Genomic DNA, 14,919 nt, shown 5'->3' with positions numbered 1-14,919 from the left:
TTTGCATTATTATATGGAAGGGTAGTTTCTGAATATGAATGAGACCCGTCACTGCCGTCAACCAACGGACAAAGCTCCAAGATTTGCACCATGAATGGCCAAGGTCCCTACCTACCATAACAAATGATGTTTTACTCAATAACCGGTCCTTTCTGGTTCACGAAATAGATAGGTAAGTACAAAATGATCCGTGAGAAAATATGTGATTTACAATCGTTGCAGATTTGGATTCAATAGATAGGTAGGTAGGTATACCTACTAAGGGCCAATTATATTGAAAATATTATATTGTCATAATCATCACCTGACTGCATACAATAATAAACGGTCTCCTGATTTCCATACAAAATCTCGTAATCAAAATTGTGGGAAAAAATTGAGCAGAGACTGAAGCTGACTCTTCTAGGTCATGATAGATTGTCATCACTGTTATCTGTCCCCGATCTGGTATCCAGTGAATTGAAGTTGAGAACAAATGCAGATGCGAATGCACCCAAAAAAATAATAAGATGCTTAAGTATTCAGACTTTCTTATGCACTATTGTTAATTCACATTGCAATAGTGACGAAGCCTGCGGTTTTGGATATGCATATAATAAAATTTATGTCGACATTTCTTTGTTCAAGAAGATTCGTCATCATGATTTATGGCCCAGCACCGGGAACCATGTCAACAAATAAGTACCTTATTATTATGTAATCGCATGACAAGAATCCTATCTATTTAGAAATAGGTACTTTACAATTAATAAAAATGCTATAAACTAAAACAACGTCCTGTAAACAATGTTTACGATAGAACTTTCGTTATCGGGCTCCATGCGGGTGCCGTTAACGCGAATGTCAGCTGACCCTATATCAGCACCACACACTGAGCTACGTTAGTGTCAACGTGCACCTGACCACAATGTGTCGCCTCACTGCCTTTGTTTTGTTCCTTGCGCTTTCGTACGCGACTTGCAGCATTATCACTGACCGAGGCACGAAGGATATCCTCCTGCCTGATGCAGAAATAGAAGACAACAGCATCGTCGTACCTGAGGTCCTGCCTATCGAAGGAATAGCACAATTCAGTGCGCCAGACGCGAAGTGCGCCAAAGTTGGCGAATTCGTAAGTTTATTCAATAATTTTCCTTTGTTTTGTTTTTGTTGACCATTGACTGACCGGTGCATATAAATATCCTGTTATCGTAGCAGGTACCATTTCAAAGAACTGTTAAGGCTACAATTTAGTTCGGTTTTGTTTTACAATGGTTAGGTACCATTTTACTACCCACCGACATTATATGGTAAATTAAGCAAACCTATTTGGGCACGTACAAGGAAAATATTAGGTCTTCGGTAACATCGGTGTATTCAGTGTTTAATCGAAGAGCTTAGAGCTGTTAGGTAGTTTATCCTGGAGTTACTTTACAAAAAGCATTTGTTATAGCAAATATTGGAGCATAAACCATTTATGCGAGTAACAAACCTTAATTACGATGGAGACAGCATTTTCAGGATTATCTTTCTTAACTCTTGCTCAAATGAAAGTTTTATCATTAAGTCATTAAAACAATTTTAGACCCTAAGCCTTAGGAACAGCTAGCCAGACCTTGTTGTTTGTATTTAAATTGTTCTGAGCCTTGAACTTTCTATTTGCTTATACTGTCTGTGACCGCATTGTTTTATTATTTCCAGTGCATCAACCATAAGGACTGTTGCAGTAACTCCTGTTTGACTTTCATGAGGAGATGTGTTTCATAGTTTGATCAAAGCCCAATCTTGTGAGCTAAAAATATGATGTACTTGCTTTGAATCAGCTATGGCATTTTGTAACCCTAGAAGGAAGTGGATGATTCAGGTCAACAAATATTCATCGTTGTAAAGTGACTAATCTGTGTATTGTAATTACAGTATTTATCATCAATTATGTATTAAAGTTTATTTGTATCAATGTTGCTGTGTTTTATTGTTAACGCAATAATGTTTAGCTTATGGTATAAGCTACTTGGTAGGCTTTCATAGATATAATGGCGTCTAGATCGCTTTCCAGCTATGAAGGTAAGGGTAAGAAGATCAGCGAGGACAAAATAGGTCTGGTTGAAAATGTTCCCTCTCATTCTGCACTCCTTCATCATCCATCGTGCCCCTATTCCTACTGATCCATACTTTGAGGACCTTTTATAATATGCAAGTAGGTAAGCAAAGAATGTATGCCACAAGAGCTTTAAGCGCCATCAAACTTAGCTAACTGTATAATACGGTATTGCAGACAGACAGATATATTATCTTGAGTTATCAACTCGTATTTTAATTTACTCAACAATATGCTGCAATGCTCTGATTGCCAGATGTATGTAGCTTATATACCCTTTTATACACAACAAATTATTGCAGAGGACATTATCGGCAAACACTGCTCATATACAACCAAGACAACAGCCGTAAATATTATGTGTGTAATCTTGTTAATACCTAGCCCTAACTTTGATCCGTTGGCTGTTTGGAAGAAGTAAATCTGGAAGAGTGCATCGAATACCTAATTTACTTGTTGAAAGTGGCCGAATATTAACAGATAGCTGCACATACGGAACTGATAAAAGTCCCATTTTATAACTACGCAATAAAATATCGCAAATGAAGCGTGTCTAATTTCGCAATTAAACTCTGTTGGTGATAGCAGGCCCTCATGTTTAGTAGCCTTCTATCTAAAAGGCATTAAAAAGCCTAGTCGTAAAAAAGTTAATGAGATTTCTACTCACTAAATATAGAGCTTTCAGTATTAATTAGCAATGTTCGCTATCCGTGGGGGTTGATAAAATTAATTGACAACCGAACGTTCGTTACTCCACAATCGCCCTTTATAGACCTCATACAAATAAATCTGATTGAAGTTTTATACATAAGTACATACGTTTTGAATTTATTTTATTCTGGTACAAAAATAAGCCTCTGATTAAAGGATGTATATTTAATTATTTCTTAATGGATCTAGTGGGATGAAGGGGGTGGTTAAGGTGGGACAAGTCGGGTAAGTTGGCTGCACAGTTTTTCATCAGCCTCATGCCCTCTGCGGAGACCGCCCACGAGGCGGGATGATTCTTCTTGAAATCGTTGTACCATTTGGTAACCTGTGAAATATTATGAGATACATCAACGCCAAAGGCAATGAATGACTTAAGTGATTAATTTGAAACAACTTCTACAGGAAAAGGGAGCCTTCACACTTTTGGAACTGCTAATCTGATTATAAAAGATAAAAGGCAGGTTTTAATACATTTCAAATAGGTAGAATAGAATGCAGATAGAAACCAATATTTCGGTTATCGTTTTAAAAAAGCTTTTCATTATTGACTTCATAAAACTCACGTGTTTGTACTGGGAGAAGTCGAAGTCAATAACTTCGAGCAGCATAGTGGAGTTGACGAGCGGGAAGTCGGCGATGGTGAGGTGGTCAGCGGCCGCGTGGCTGGTGCCGAGCCTCTGCAGGTACGTATCGAACAGGTCCAGCGCCCGGTGGACGCGCTTCAAACCCTCGGGGCTGCGCTCATAGGCGAAGTAGATGGGCATGATCTGAAATACAGGTGGTAGGATATCGATTAAATTATTTATTTCTATTGATTTCACTACTATGTTTCGGACGGATGGGACGTTAAACTATAGGTCCCGGTTGTCATTGAACATCTTTTACAGTCGTTACCGGTTGTCCGAAGCGAGTAACTCTGACAACTAGTCTAACCATTAGGGGTATTGGGTTGCCCGGGTAACTTGGTTGAGGAGGTCAGGTAGGCAGTCGCTCCTTGTAAAACACTGGTACTCAGCTGCATCCGGACTGGAAGCCGACCAAAACATAGTTGGGCAAAAGGCTCGGGTGATGACGATATTGATTTCATAATATAGTTGTACAGTTTGTATCAACCAACACCTAGGCGATAAGTACTAATGTTTGTAAAAGTAAATTGTATTCTAGAAATCTTACCGTGTACGTAACTAAATCATGGTAGTACGTGGTCAAGTTGAACAACAGCCGGTGGTTCACAATAGCCCTGCAATAGTTAACAGCAAAGTTATGTTTTTATAAGACCTGTTGTTCTTTAATAGGCAAATAAAGATTTTGAGTTTGTGTTTAATAATAATTATCAGATAACGTTGGAAGATACGTGTCACAAATTGTACCTATGTTGTAAAAATAATAGGGGTAAAATGCTAACCTCGCTTTAGGATCTGTAGGGTATAAACGATTCCCTGGTTTGTATTTGTCACAAATATACTGCATGATGGCCACGCTTTCGCTCAAGAAGAATCCATCGTCTTCGAGCACTGGGATCTCTTTTTGAGGGTTCATCTGAAATTAAGAAATTATCATCTTGTCACAGCTGAACGTAGGGTCATTCCGATGTAGGCAGCTTTCATAAATTATCTGCTGGCCATGTTCTTAGGACATGCAGTAAGTACTGGCCTAATTTATACGATTAATCCGTCCCTAATTGAGCTTTAATTAGTGCCAATGTCAACGTTAAATGTTTGAGTTAAATATGTCATGATATCTACACGGGAATGTAGACCAGGTCACTTATGTGGGCTTAGCCTCAATTGTAATCGACGTAGACTTGCATAATTGTTGCTCCTAAGTAGGTACTTACATATTTATTTTTGGATATTACACCATATTGTAAAATACCTACATAGTTATCATGTTTATGAGTTGGTAACGAGATAAAATTATTGACATTGTGTAATAATCTAGAATCAAAAGCAGCATCGTTTAATCTAAAGACCGTTTATAAGAAATAGGTAAGATACATACCTTCCCGAACTCCTCGGTCATATGCTCTCCATGATAAAAGCTGACGTTAACCAGCTCGAAGTCAATAGGCTGTAGGGCCTCCAGGACTTGTCGACAGGAGAGTGACGGAGGACCATCCTCCAAGTAGTAAAGTTTCAGCACCATGATTCTGAAATCGGAAATGATGATCTTTCTCAAAAATACGTAAGTAACACTTAAGAGGCTGAATGCACCCAAAACACTGAAACCTGTTGACGCGACCTTCGTAACGTTCGTAATATACATATAAACTAATAGCTTTAAAATAAGATGAGTAATCTTACTTATATCTTACTTATATTATAAATGTGAAAGTTTGTGAGAATGTATGGATGTATGTTTGTTATTCAATCACGCAAAAACGGCTGGACCGATTTGATTGAAATTCGGTAGGTATGTAGATAGGTGATACCCTGGATTAACACATAGACTACTTTTTATCAACAGACCACGCGGGCGAAGCCGCTGGCGGAAGCTAGTCAAAAATAAAAATTAACCAAGTTCTGTATTTACATATGGACTCGGTAATGTTACAAATTTTATTAATGTACGTTGATAAGTAATACAGATATTTTTATTTTTGTTGGAAGATCATTTTAAGAGGTAAGTTTAATTCTTTTTTGTATCGAGAAAACTTTTTGAGAACGTGTTTTGAAATTAACAGGGTTCTCACAAATATGTCCAAGATTAAAAAATATATTTTTATCGCCGTCAAAAACTATAGATTTGGCCAAAAAAATGTTTGAGACAAGCCAATTTCGGCATTCAGCGTCTTAATTGGGATAACGTTTCTTAAACAGTTTTGATTATTTAATTAGTTATTCTGATGTATTTTTAGATACCAATATCTATATGTAACTAAGCCTTCCGGGTTTGTTTACATAAGTATTTTTTGTTGCATTGTGCGTACTGCGAAGCCTTCCAATAGATACTTACTAGTTTTTGTCCAAGCCAACGTTAGAAAAACCGTACTTCCTAGTTCTTTTTTACAAGCAGCGATTTTATGGTCTAAACTTTTAACTGGATACTTAATAATGAAATATGTAGGTGTTTAATCCTAAGTTTCAAATTAAGCTTAATATGGACCTCCTCTGTCCGGCCGTCCGTCCGAGATTTGAAATTTTCACAGATGATATATTTCTATTGCCGCTGTAACAAAACACTGAAAACTGGAATATAATAAATATTTTGGGGGGCTCCCATACAAACGTGATTTTAAATAATGGTACGGAACCCTTCGTGCGCGAGTCCGACTCCCTCCCGCACTTGGCAGGTTTTTTTACCTTGTAGTGTGCTGAAATAATACGTAGGTCAAAATATGCTAACGATTTTATAAAGTACGAGTACGCTAGTAGGGGTGTGGCCAGCAATTGATTTTAATTGCTAGCAGTTTGTTGTTAAGGTACCTACTATTACCAATTTAAGATGTCAAAAGTCCACAAAAGCGCATCTATACAGGCTTCCTAAAACCTTCTTTGATTGCAAATAATTGATGCATTGTCTCTGCAGCCAACTACATAATAATATCTGCATAACATTCTACATAAAAAAAAAATGGCTGAGTTGTTAACCAGGATGCTTCTCTGAAAAAAATCCTATGTTACTGTCGTGAATTTATAAATGAATTACTTAAATATTTAATAAAGTTTTTGCAAATAAGCTAAGTTAGGTACGTACCGATTTAATTACTTTAGGATACACGGAACACGTTCGGCGATAGACACAGAACTGAAACGAAATACTTGTGAGACGTTCGACCTCTCGCAGCCTAACAACTTCCTTTCACTTGCTTTGTATGTATGCAGCGTATATATGCTAACAACCAGACTATGATAAGAAGCAGCGGTAGATATTAAACTTAATAAACACAGAGGCTCAATTCAGCTAATTTAATAACGTGTCATTTGGATATCAATTGATCTTAGCGGGCATTCTGCTACAAATATAAGACCATTTTTTTTCCAATGACATTTCATTGGCTTGCCTTAGGGACCCTATGATAGTCATAGGGTAGTCTGCCTGCAGCTCTCCAATCGAACAGATCATTTCAGACTTTACAGTCCTGGTTTTCCTAGAAATAATTTCCTTCCTCCAACTTTTTTAAAATCAGCCACTGGTGTCCAAGACATACTTACTTAGAAAGTACATAGTAGGTGCTTTATTTGTGGAGGATTGTAATTAGCAATCTGACTATCTTGTTTTAAGTTAAAATATGAAAATGTTAGGTATTAGTCTGTAAGCCTTCTCTAAGAAAAATAAAAAAGTTGCATTGGTACTTGCCTGACTGGGAATCGAACCCATGCGCTCACACTTGGCTAGTGCTTTGTCCGCCAGCTAGACCACCATGACTATATTCGGTTGCATGTGACTTTATACAGTTCGTTAATTTCCATAACTTCATTGCCAACGTCCATACCACGTTGAATACACCGGTTCTCGTCCGATCACCGAAGTTAAGCAACATCGGGCGCGGTTAGTACTTGGATGGGTGACCGCCTGGGAACACCGCGTGACGTTGGCTTTTTTGACATTTTATGACTATTTAGTTTATGGTATTAAGAGAATAATAAGCATTTCTATTTATTTTCATAAAATTCGTTGTAATATCCCATCTTTGTTTTTTTTTTGGGTTGGATGGTTTATAAATCCTATTGTTTTTCTTCATGTTTTCGAAGTCAACCCAAACTTACCCTTGCATTATTTGCATTTTTAACTTTTGTATTCACCTTCACAATAATTATCCTTTGAAACAATGTAGAGGTAGTTTATGATTGTTGTGTTGATTCTACCTTACGAAGGATCGTGATTATGATATTAGACACGAAGAAAATATACTTACTTTAATTTGCATTTCTGTAATTTAACAAAACCACATAATAGTGGGTTACGGAAATAACCCTGCACAGTTCAAACCTTGGTATGAATTGTCTAGAGCCAGCTAGATTACTTTATTTCTTTAAGAACTAGGTAAGTATGTAATACATTTTCAATAAGTACCTACATTAATGACACAAATATACAGCTGTATCTGGCTAGCCTGGAAGCCGATCAACCAAATCAATTTATTCAGAGACCCTTCATGATCTTTTACTGCTATCGCACTGTTAAGATCCAAGTAAGTTCTAAGCTAATGACTTGAAAAAGTCTGCCTTCAAAAAGTTGATATTATCTATACATATAATAAATCTGTAAAAAAACTGTGTCTGTACATTGAATATATTAAAAAAATAATAATTGGGTGGGGTTTAGAAACAGTAATGGAGCACAAATCCAAAAAAAAAATTCTGTCTGTTTGTCTGTATGTCTGTATGTCTGTATGTCTGTTTGTTTGTACACGCTAATCTTCCGAACTACTGAACGGATTTCAATGATTTTTTCTTTGTTGTATCAGTATTAGGCCTGGTCAACATATAGGCTATAATTTATCTTCGAAACTTGAAGACCTGATGCAGAACTCCAACAGACCAATAAAACTATAAGAGATACAAATATGGTGCCGTGGCAAAAATTGTTTCATTTGATGAGCATTTTCAGCTGAGATTATAAATTTTAAGATCTGGAACACCTGATGTGGAACCCCAAGAGCCCAGCTTCTCTGTACCATATACAGGTATGCCGTTTTAGCAAAAGTTGTTCAATTTGATAAGCACTTTCTATTGACTTATACAAATTGAAGATCTAAAACACCTGATGTGGAACTCCAGGGGCCCAACTAGACTATAGCATATAGAGGTATGACGTTTTAGCAAAAGTTGTTCAATCTGATAAGCACTCTCTGTTGACTTATAAACATTGAAGATGTAAAACACCTAATGTGGAAACCCAGGAGCCCAGCTAGACTATAGCTTATAAAGATATGACGTTTTAGCAATAGTGGTTCAATCTGATAAGCACTCTCTATTGACGTGTAAACATCGAAGATCTGGAACACCTGATGTGGAACTTCAAGAGCAATACTACACTTGAAATGTATAGAAATGAATGTTATGAAATAGGTATAGTGAATCAAAATAAGTAATTAGTCCGTCTTTTAGATAACCCTAAAATAATGGACACGCATTTTTCTTTTCTCTCTCTCACAAACAAATAATAACGAAGATACAACAACGCTTGAATTTCGTGTTAAGTCACTGCTTAGTACAAATTTTACATACCTAGACGTGGCGTCACGAGCCTCCACTCTCTAACTTTGTTGCGTTTTATCTTCATTATTATTTTGTATATCTCTTCCAGACCTCGGGACTACAGAGTTCCAAATTTTTGGGAGGCAAACGTGGGGTCGAAGCCAACACGCTGAAGCCCTTTTGAGACAACTTTAATGAAATGGTGACACAAAACCGACGATTATCCCTTTATACACTATAGAAATGAACCCAAGGACAATCCCCGGTGGACGTCGTTAAAAAAAAGACAATCCCCGGTTCTGTGCTAAACTATTGCTAACTATGGAGGAAAACTACTTGGGCTATTTTGATGGGATGTTAGTGGATGACAATGTATTAGGTACATGTAAAAACGGCAGGTGGAGACTCGCCACCTCACTTACTGTAACCAGTCACTGAATAGCAACAAGAGGGCAATAGGGACATGAGCGGCTGAAGGGTGAGGATACCTCGGCGGACTTTAAACGCGGATTACGCGCTCCCTGTGCTTACCATGAGGCACCTACCCTCCGAGCAGGGCCACTAATCCTGCTCTAGCGACTCCACTCTGGACGGCCAAGCCAAGCCAGAGGCGTGAGACCTACCCCCGTCATGGTTCACTCCGACCGGCCGGAGATGGGGGACAGTATACTCTCCCTGGAGAACTCAGTATATATAGCCCCGCGGGGTCGCTACTCCCCGTCATCAGCCTCAGATGTCTTGCGGTGCCTATATCTCATTATTATTGTCGTTATTATCTCAAGAGCCTTTGTCCCAATTATGTTAGGGTCGACTTCCAGTCACGATGCAACTGAGTACCAGTGTTTTACAAGGAGCGACTGCCTATCTGACCTCCACAACCCGGTTACCCCTTGGTAAGACTTACTGGCTTCTGACTACCCATAACGACTGCCAAGAATGTTCAATGACAGTCGGAACCTACAGTTTAACATCCCCTCCAAATAACGGTCATTGGTATCCAAAATATACGTAGAAAGTACATACGAACTTAGAAAAGTTGCATTGGCAGGCACTTGCCAGACCTGGAATCAAAGACGCACGCTCATACTTGAGAGATTGGTTCTCTACCCACTAAACCACCACGAATTCCACTAAGTCACCACGACTTTGTCATCTATTTAATGTTTTTTTACGAAATAATACCTACGTGTAATATTTTTGCCACACACAACTTAAATGCGGTCTAATTAGAATCACTACTTTTATCCCTATGGTCACGTCTATTGCGACTATTCAGATCTTTGATTTTGCTGACCCCATAGTCGCTGGCATAAGGGACAGGATCCGCGTACGAAGTCGCGGGCAGAAGCTAGTCTAATAAATATTTAAATACCTCCCGCAGTCCCGTCACTTACCAGACCATTTCTGTGATCTCTATTATTATATTTGACAAAAACAACAACGTTATTTAAGGGTTAACTGAAGACGGATTTTGTAACATAGGTAACCGAAGTTCTCGTGACTTCCACTGAATAGTTATAAATACTAGTAGGCAAAGCTAAAATTGTCTTTTACGGTCTACCTGTTTAACTTCAAACACAAGATGCGTATAAAACTAAAGTATCTTCATTTTCTGCTTCCCACTTTGTTATTCAAATGTATAGCCACAGTGCCCATCCAAACTGCGAGTGACTTCGTGGAAGAAAGCCTGCGCGTTCGAGTAAGACGACAAGACGGGTACGTGTACGACAAGCCGAGTGTATCATTTGACTTGCCGCAGAAGTCTACACCTGCACCAACTCAAGCACCGAATGTTGACAGGACGCTGACGCAGCAAATGTTTTACGCGTACCCCGTGCCGGCCGGTGGCGACACCGTCAACATAGGAAAAACTGCGGGGACCACCGCTGCGACCGCCGCTCCAGCAGGCACTGCTGGTGGATACAGCTACAAGTCCTCATCTACGGGTAACGCTGGATATAATTATGGCACGTCATCCACCGGAACCCAGACTAGCACAGGCTCTCAGGTTACCAGTACTGGATCGCAAACTACAGTAACCGGCACTCAAACTGCCACTAATGCGGGCTCCTCCGGTAACGCTGCTTCAGGTTACGGTTACAGCGCACCTTCGCCCACTCTTTCCCCGACCCTCCAGGGCTCTTCAGAGGTCTCGACAAATGCTCCTAAATATTTGCCACCAACAGGTGCAGGTACAAGTGGAAGTACCACAACTGGGGGTAGTGTAAGCATAGGAGGTGTTTCTGTCACTTCTGGATCAGGTCAAGTCACCACCGGTGGGACTACAACTTCCGTGCAAACCGGATCTGTGGGAACTCCGTCTGATACATATCTACCACCTTCGGTGACCACAAATACTGCAACATCAGGCCAAACAGTTACTTCAACATCTACAAAAACTCAAACAAACACAGGTGGAACAGTTTCAGTGCCAAGTCAATCTTACTTGCCGCCAAACACTTCGTCGGGACCTTCTCCGGCACCTTCTCCGGGATATAACTCCGGGCCAGCAGCGTCACCACAACCAGGTTACATACCGCCGTCTAGAACTAATACGGGAACTGTGTCGACGCCTGCATCGACTTATTTACCCCCGTCTTTCTTTTAATCGGGAAAACAAATAACAACATTATAATATATAATTATTAATTTAAGTTAGTGTAAATATAAACGGTTTACAAACATCTTATAAATAGTTTTTTTTAATTATTATCATCTGAAGTATAATTATTTCAACTCTTGAAAGACCTCTATAAGGAAGGATAGAGGGCTAGGCTCTGAAGGGCTAGGTATGTAAGAAATCGACCACAGTATGAGGCAAATGTCGTCGTTATTCTAATGGGACTGTAAGCCGGTCTACCGTTGGGAATAGGCAAGGCTGATTTAGAATTATTGGTAGTGATGCTTGGGAAAAAAAACCTTTCCCCTAGTACTTTATGTTTAAGTAATCCGTTGAAAACTCCAATTACAACAATAATCATTAGATTATCATAACATGGAATTTATTATCATTTAATTTTTATACTACGTGAGTAACTAAACGCACCAACAGTCAGTCAAATGTCAAAAGTTCACAAAAAAACCTCTGTGCAAACGTCATAACGTCATACAAAAATAGCATCAAAGATGAAAGTTATTTATAATATTTCTTTAAAAATTGATTTTTAAACTATTGTATCACTCTTTGGAATGAACGCTTTGAGCCTAAATGCTGAGTATTAGTTTTTTGATGAGTATTTTACTATGTGGATGTAGTGTGTGCGTCTGGATCTAAAATTTACATAAGTTATGTTTCTACCAAAGCAAACATTACAATTTTCTCGAATAGGAAGCAAGGTAAACCTGAGGTAATTATATGTATTACTTCACAATTGTATTATCATTTTATTTGTGTATCTAAAGTTGATTTTTCCAATACTTATTACGGTTGTTCAAGGTTCATGACCTTACTGGGTTAATTAAAATTCTTTGTCCTGTTTTATATATATTAATAGGCAATTTAAATGATGATAGAGTAGCTAAGCTGGGACTAGTGAACATGTGGTGTCTGCAGACTTGTGTGATAAAATAAGTGTTAGTGGTGACCATACACAGTACGTCGCATGTTTCCAGAAGTGCGGGGCCGCACTCCGCTGCTCACCATGGTGCACCTCGACGTGACAGGTGCTCAACTATACCCAAACACTCTCGCCATAAATGACCTACCTAATGAAATACTTATTTACATATTTTCAATGGTAGATTTTGAGTCACTATTGGCAGTTTCTAAAGTTTGTATGAGATGGCAACAACTTTGCCTTACTCCATGTGTGTGGGACAACACGCGCCTCATAGTATGTATGAAGAACTATGTGAGGATAAGTGAAAACATTGTGCCTTTTGTCGCCAAGTATGTGAAAAATGTTAAACTACAGTATTTCAAGTTGTATTCTCACGTGAGGGCTTCCTTAATAAGCTATTGTCCTAATCTGACTCATCTAGAAATAAGTATATCTCAAGTTGATAGTTGTATCTTTGATGATCTAGGTAGCTGGCCAAACCTAAAATTTTTGAGTTTTCGTAACTCACTCATAGTACAAAATACTGGGAATGCAAATGGTAATTTTGTCTATCACTTGCCTTTTGATAAATTGAAAAACCTTGAGACTCTAATTTTGTCCAATTTTGCCCTAACTCATGATAGCTTGTACAACATGTTGCAGTGCACCCATTTAGTCAGTATTAATATGGAGAAAATGAAGAATATTCCGGCAGATTTTCTTGAATCTCTACTGAGAACCAAACAGTCTACTCTAAGAGCTTTACACATATATGGAGATACTCTGAATGATGATATCATGCGCAACATATCAAACTGTAAGGTGTTACAAGTATTGCACATTATGACATGTAAAACACTTTTTGATTCAAGTTTGCTGCACTTGTACAGACTAAAAAATTTACACTCATTAAAATTACGCCATGGATACTTTTCAACAAGTGCTCTGCTCGCATATTTTACAAATAATAAATTTCAAAATTTGACTTACTTAAGTCTCTCGCGTTGTTTACATGTGACTATGCAGATTGCAAAGGCTATAAAAACAAGTGCTCCCAGCCTCAAAGAGCTGTCTTTCTACCTGTGCCCTTTTATCACTGATCCCAACTTCCACAGGTCAGAGTTAGAAAAAATGTTTAAAATACAGTTATTACTGGATTGAAATAGTTGTGATTACACTGATGGCAGCTTAGGTATCCGTCCAACTTACATTTAATATTTATTTCTGTGTTCACATGCACTGTGACAATAACATAAATAATTTCTCAATGAGATATTATTGACTACATTTTTTAATACATGTTACAATAAAAATAATGAAAATTGTAAATAATATAAAATTACCCTAATTGTCACATAGATTAAAAATAATGATAAGTCTGTAGGTTGTTTTGTTGTATGAATCTACCTGCTACCAATTTTTATTCAACCTTCAGTATTTCAATAAGAACAAGTATTACATAACTTTTAGAAACATCTACATAGTAGACATATTCATTCGTATTTCAGTTATAGCTGCTGGGTGATTTTAAGGTACTTAAAATCAGCTATGAACTGCAAGCCTCAATTAACGAACAAGTTATTATTGTATCGTCTGAATCAATTTACAGAAATGGCAACTGTTTATTCACAGTAAGTTGCAATTGAAATATGTGCCTAATTGGAAATTGTGCACCAAATGTCTAAGCACACAATAAGTACTGTATTGATTGACAGAATGATAGTCACATATCATAATTATGTACATATATTATGAGACAAATATGTTATTTCCCGCCTTTCTGTTCAGGAATCATAGTCAATTAAATTATGAAGTGCCTTAACAGTTACGACTGTATTCAAGATTCCTTCAACAGACAGCGAATATTTCTCGAAATTTTGCAATTTATAAGAATTTTAATGTCCCAGTAAAAACTAATCAAGAAGTTGTATATTAATAGAGAAAAATCTGTTTAGCTGCTAAATAGATAAACCGTTTCTATTTCCTCAATACTTTATAAATTAAATTGTTTTTACGTGAGGAGGTATTAATATTGTACTGTGCTGTATTTGAAACGGTATTATTTAAAAATTGTGAATACCTATATGAGTGACACAATCGAATATATATTAGTATATAGGTACATTAGTTTTAGAATAAATTAGGTACCTACTGGTATTTATGATCTATTTTCCGTAAAGTATTTTATGTATTAATTATAAAACTGTTCGAGTGTCATTGTTAGCCTATAAATTCAATGTGAATTGGTTGATAATTTTGTAAATTAATTTTATATTATTTTCTCTACTTATTTGAAATGTGATGTTTATTAATAGTTAATTTTGTTTGTGCTGTTTTATTGTACGAATAATAAATTATATTTTGAACAGCTTGTCTTGTTTCTTTTTTTCTTGGAAAAAATTGTCACCACCTCATAATAAATTAAGTTAGTGGCGTGGTAGCAAAATCA

General features: G+C 37.5%; 3 protein-coding genes, 1 long non-coding RNA gene and 1 other non-coding gene across 9 annotated transcripts; 4 read left to right on the top strand and 1 right to left on the bottom strand.

The window, feature by feature from the left end:
• Positions 1-869: 869 nt before the first annotated feature.
• On the top strand, positions 870-1,937 carry LOC124634580. Its single transcript, XR_006984889.1, has 2 exons — positions 870-1,111; positions 1,681-1,937. It is a non-coding gene; the product is annotated as an uncharacterized LOC124634580 (long non-coding RNA).
• Positions 1,938-2,821: 884 nt separating this feature from the next.
• On the bottom strand, positions 2,822-7,213 carry LOC124634579 (glutathione S-transferase 1-1). Of its 2 annotated transcripts, none has more exons than XM_047170201.1 (6): positions 7,088-7,213; positions 4,790-4,937; positions 4,194-4,327; positions 3,962-4,028; positions 3,352-3,555; positions 2,822-3,113 (listed from the first exon to the last, which is right to left on the bottom strand). In XM_047170201.1, the coding sequence occupies exons 2-6, from the start codon at positions 4,931-4,933 to the stop codon at positions 2,958-2,960; spliced, it is 705 nt and encodes a 234-aa protein (XP_047026157.1). In that variant the 5' UTR covers positions 4,934-4,937; positions 7,088-7,213; the 3' UTR covers positions 2,822-2,957. The 2 variants fall into 2 exon arrangements, with proteins under 2 accessions (XP_047026157.1, XP_047026156.1); XM_047170200.1 differs by lacking the exon at positions 7,088-7,213 and adding an exon at positions 6,485-6,641.
• LOC124634777 lies at positions 7,210-7,328 on the top strand. Its single transcript, XR_006984912.1, has one exon. It is a non-coding gene; the product is annotated as a 5S ribosomal RNA (ribosomal RNA).
• Positions 7,329-10,294: 2,966 nt separating this feature from the next.
• LOC124634504 (mucin-22-like) lies at positions 10,295-11,620 on the top strand. The gene is made up of 2 exons (XM_047170105.1): positions 10,295-10,647; positions 10,732-11,620. The coding sequence occupies exons 1-2, from the start codon at positions 10,514-10,516 to the stop codon at positions 11,537-11,539; spliced, it is 942 nt and encodes a 313-aa protein (XP_047026061.1). The 5' UTR covers positions 10,295-10,513; the 3' UTR covers positions 11,540-11,620.
• Positions 11,621-12,006: 386 nt separating this feature from the next.
• Positions 12,007-14,839, top strand: LOC124634503 (F-box/LRR-repeat protein fbxl-1-like). 4 transcript variants are annotated; one of them, XM_047170104.1, is made up of 2 exons: positions 12,007-12,267; positions 12,547-14,839. In XM_047170104.1, the coding sequence occupies exon 2, from the start codon at positions 12,573-12,575 to the stop codon at positions 13,629-13,631; it is 1,059 nt and encodes a 352-aa protein (XP_047026060.1). In that variant the 5' UTR covers positions 12,007-12,267; positions 12,547-12,572; the 3' UTR covers positions 13,632-14,839. The 4 variants fall into 4 exon arrangements, with proteins under 4 accessions (XP_047026060.1, XP_047026059.1, XP_047026058.1 ...); XM_047170103.1 differs by having other exon boundaries at positions 12,544-14,839; XM_047170102.1 differs by having other exon boundaries at positions 12,007-12,278.
• The last annotated feature ends 80 nt before the right edge of the window (positions 14,840-14,919 follow it).

The sequence above is a fragment of the Helicoverpa zea genome, chromosome 11 (assembly GCF_022581195.2).
Source record: "Helicoverpa zea isolate HzStark_Cry1AcR chromosome 11, ilHelZeax1.1, whole genome shotgun sequence".
Lineage (NCBI taxonomy): Eukaryota > Metazoa > Arthropoda > Insecta > Lepidoptera > Noctuidae > Helicoverpa > Helicoverpa zea.
The sequence above is the reverse complement of the archived record's forward strand: the minus strand, read 5'-3'. Positions and strand labels throughout refer to the sequence as shown.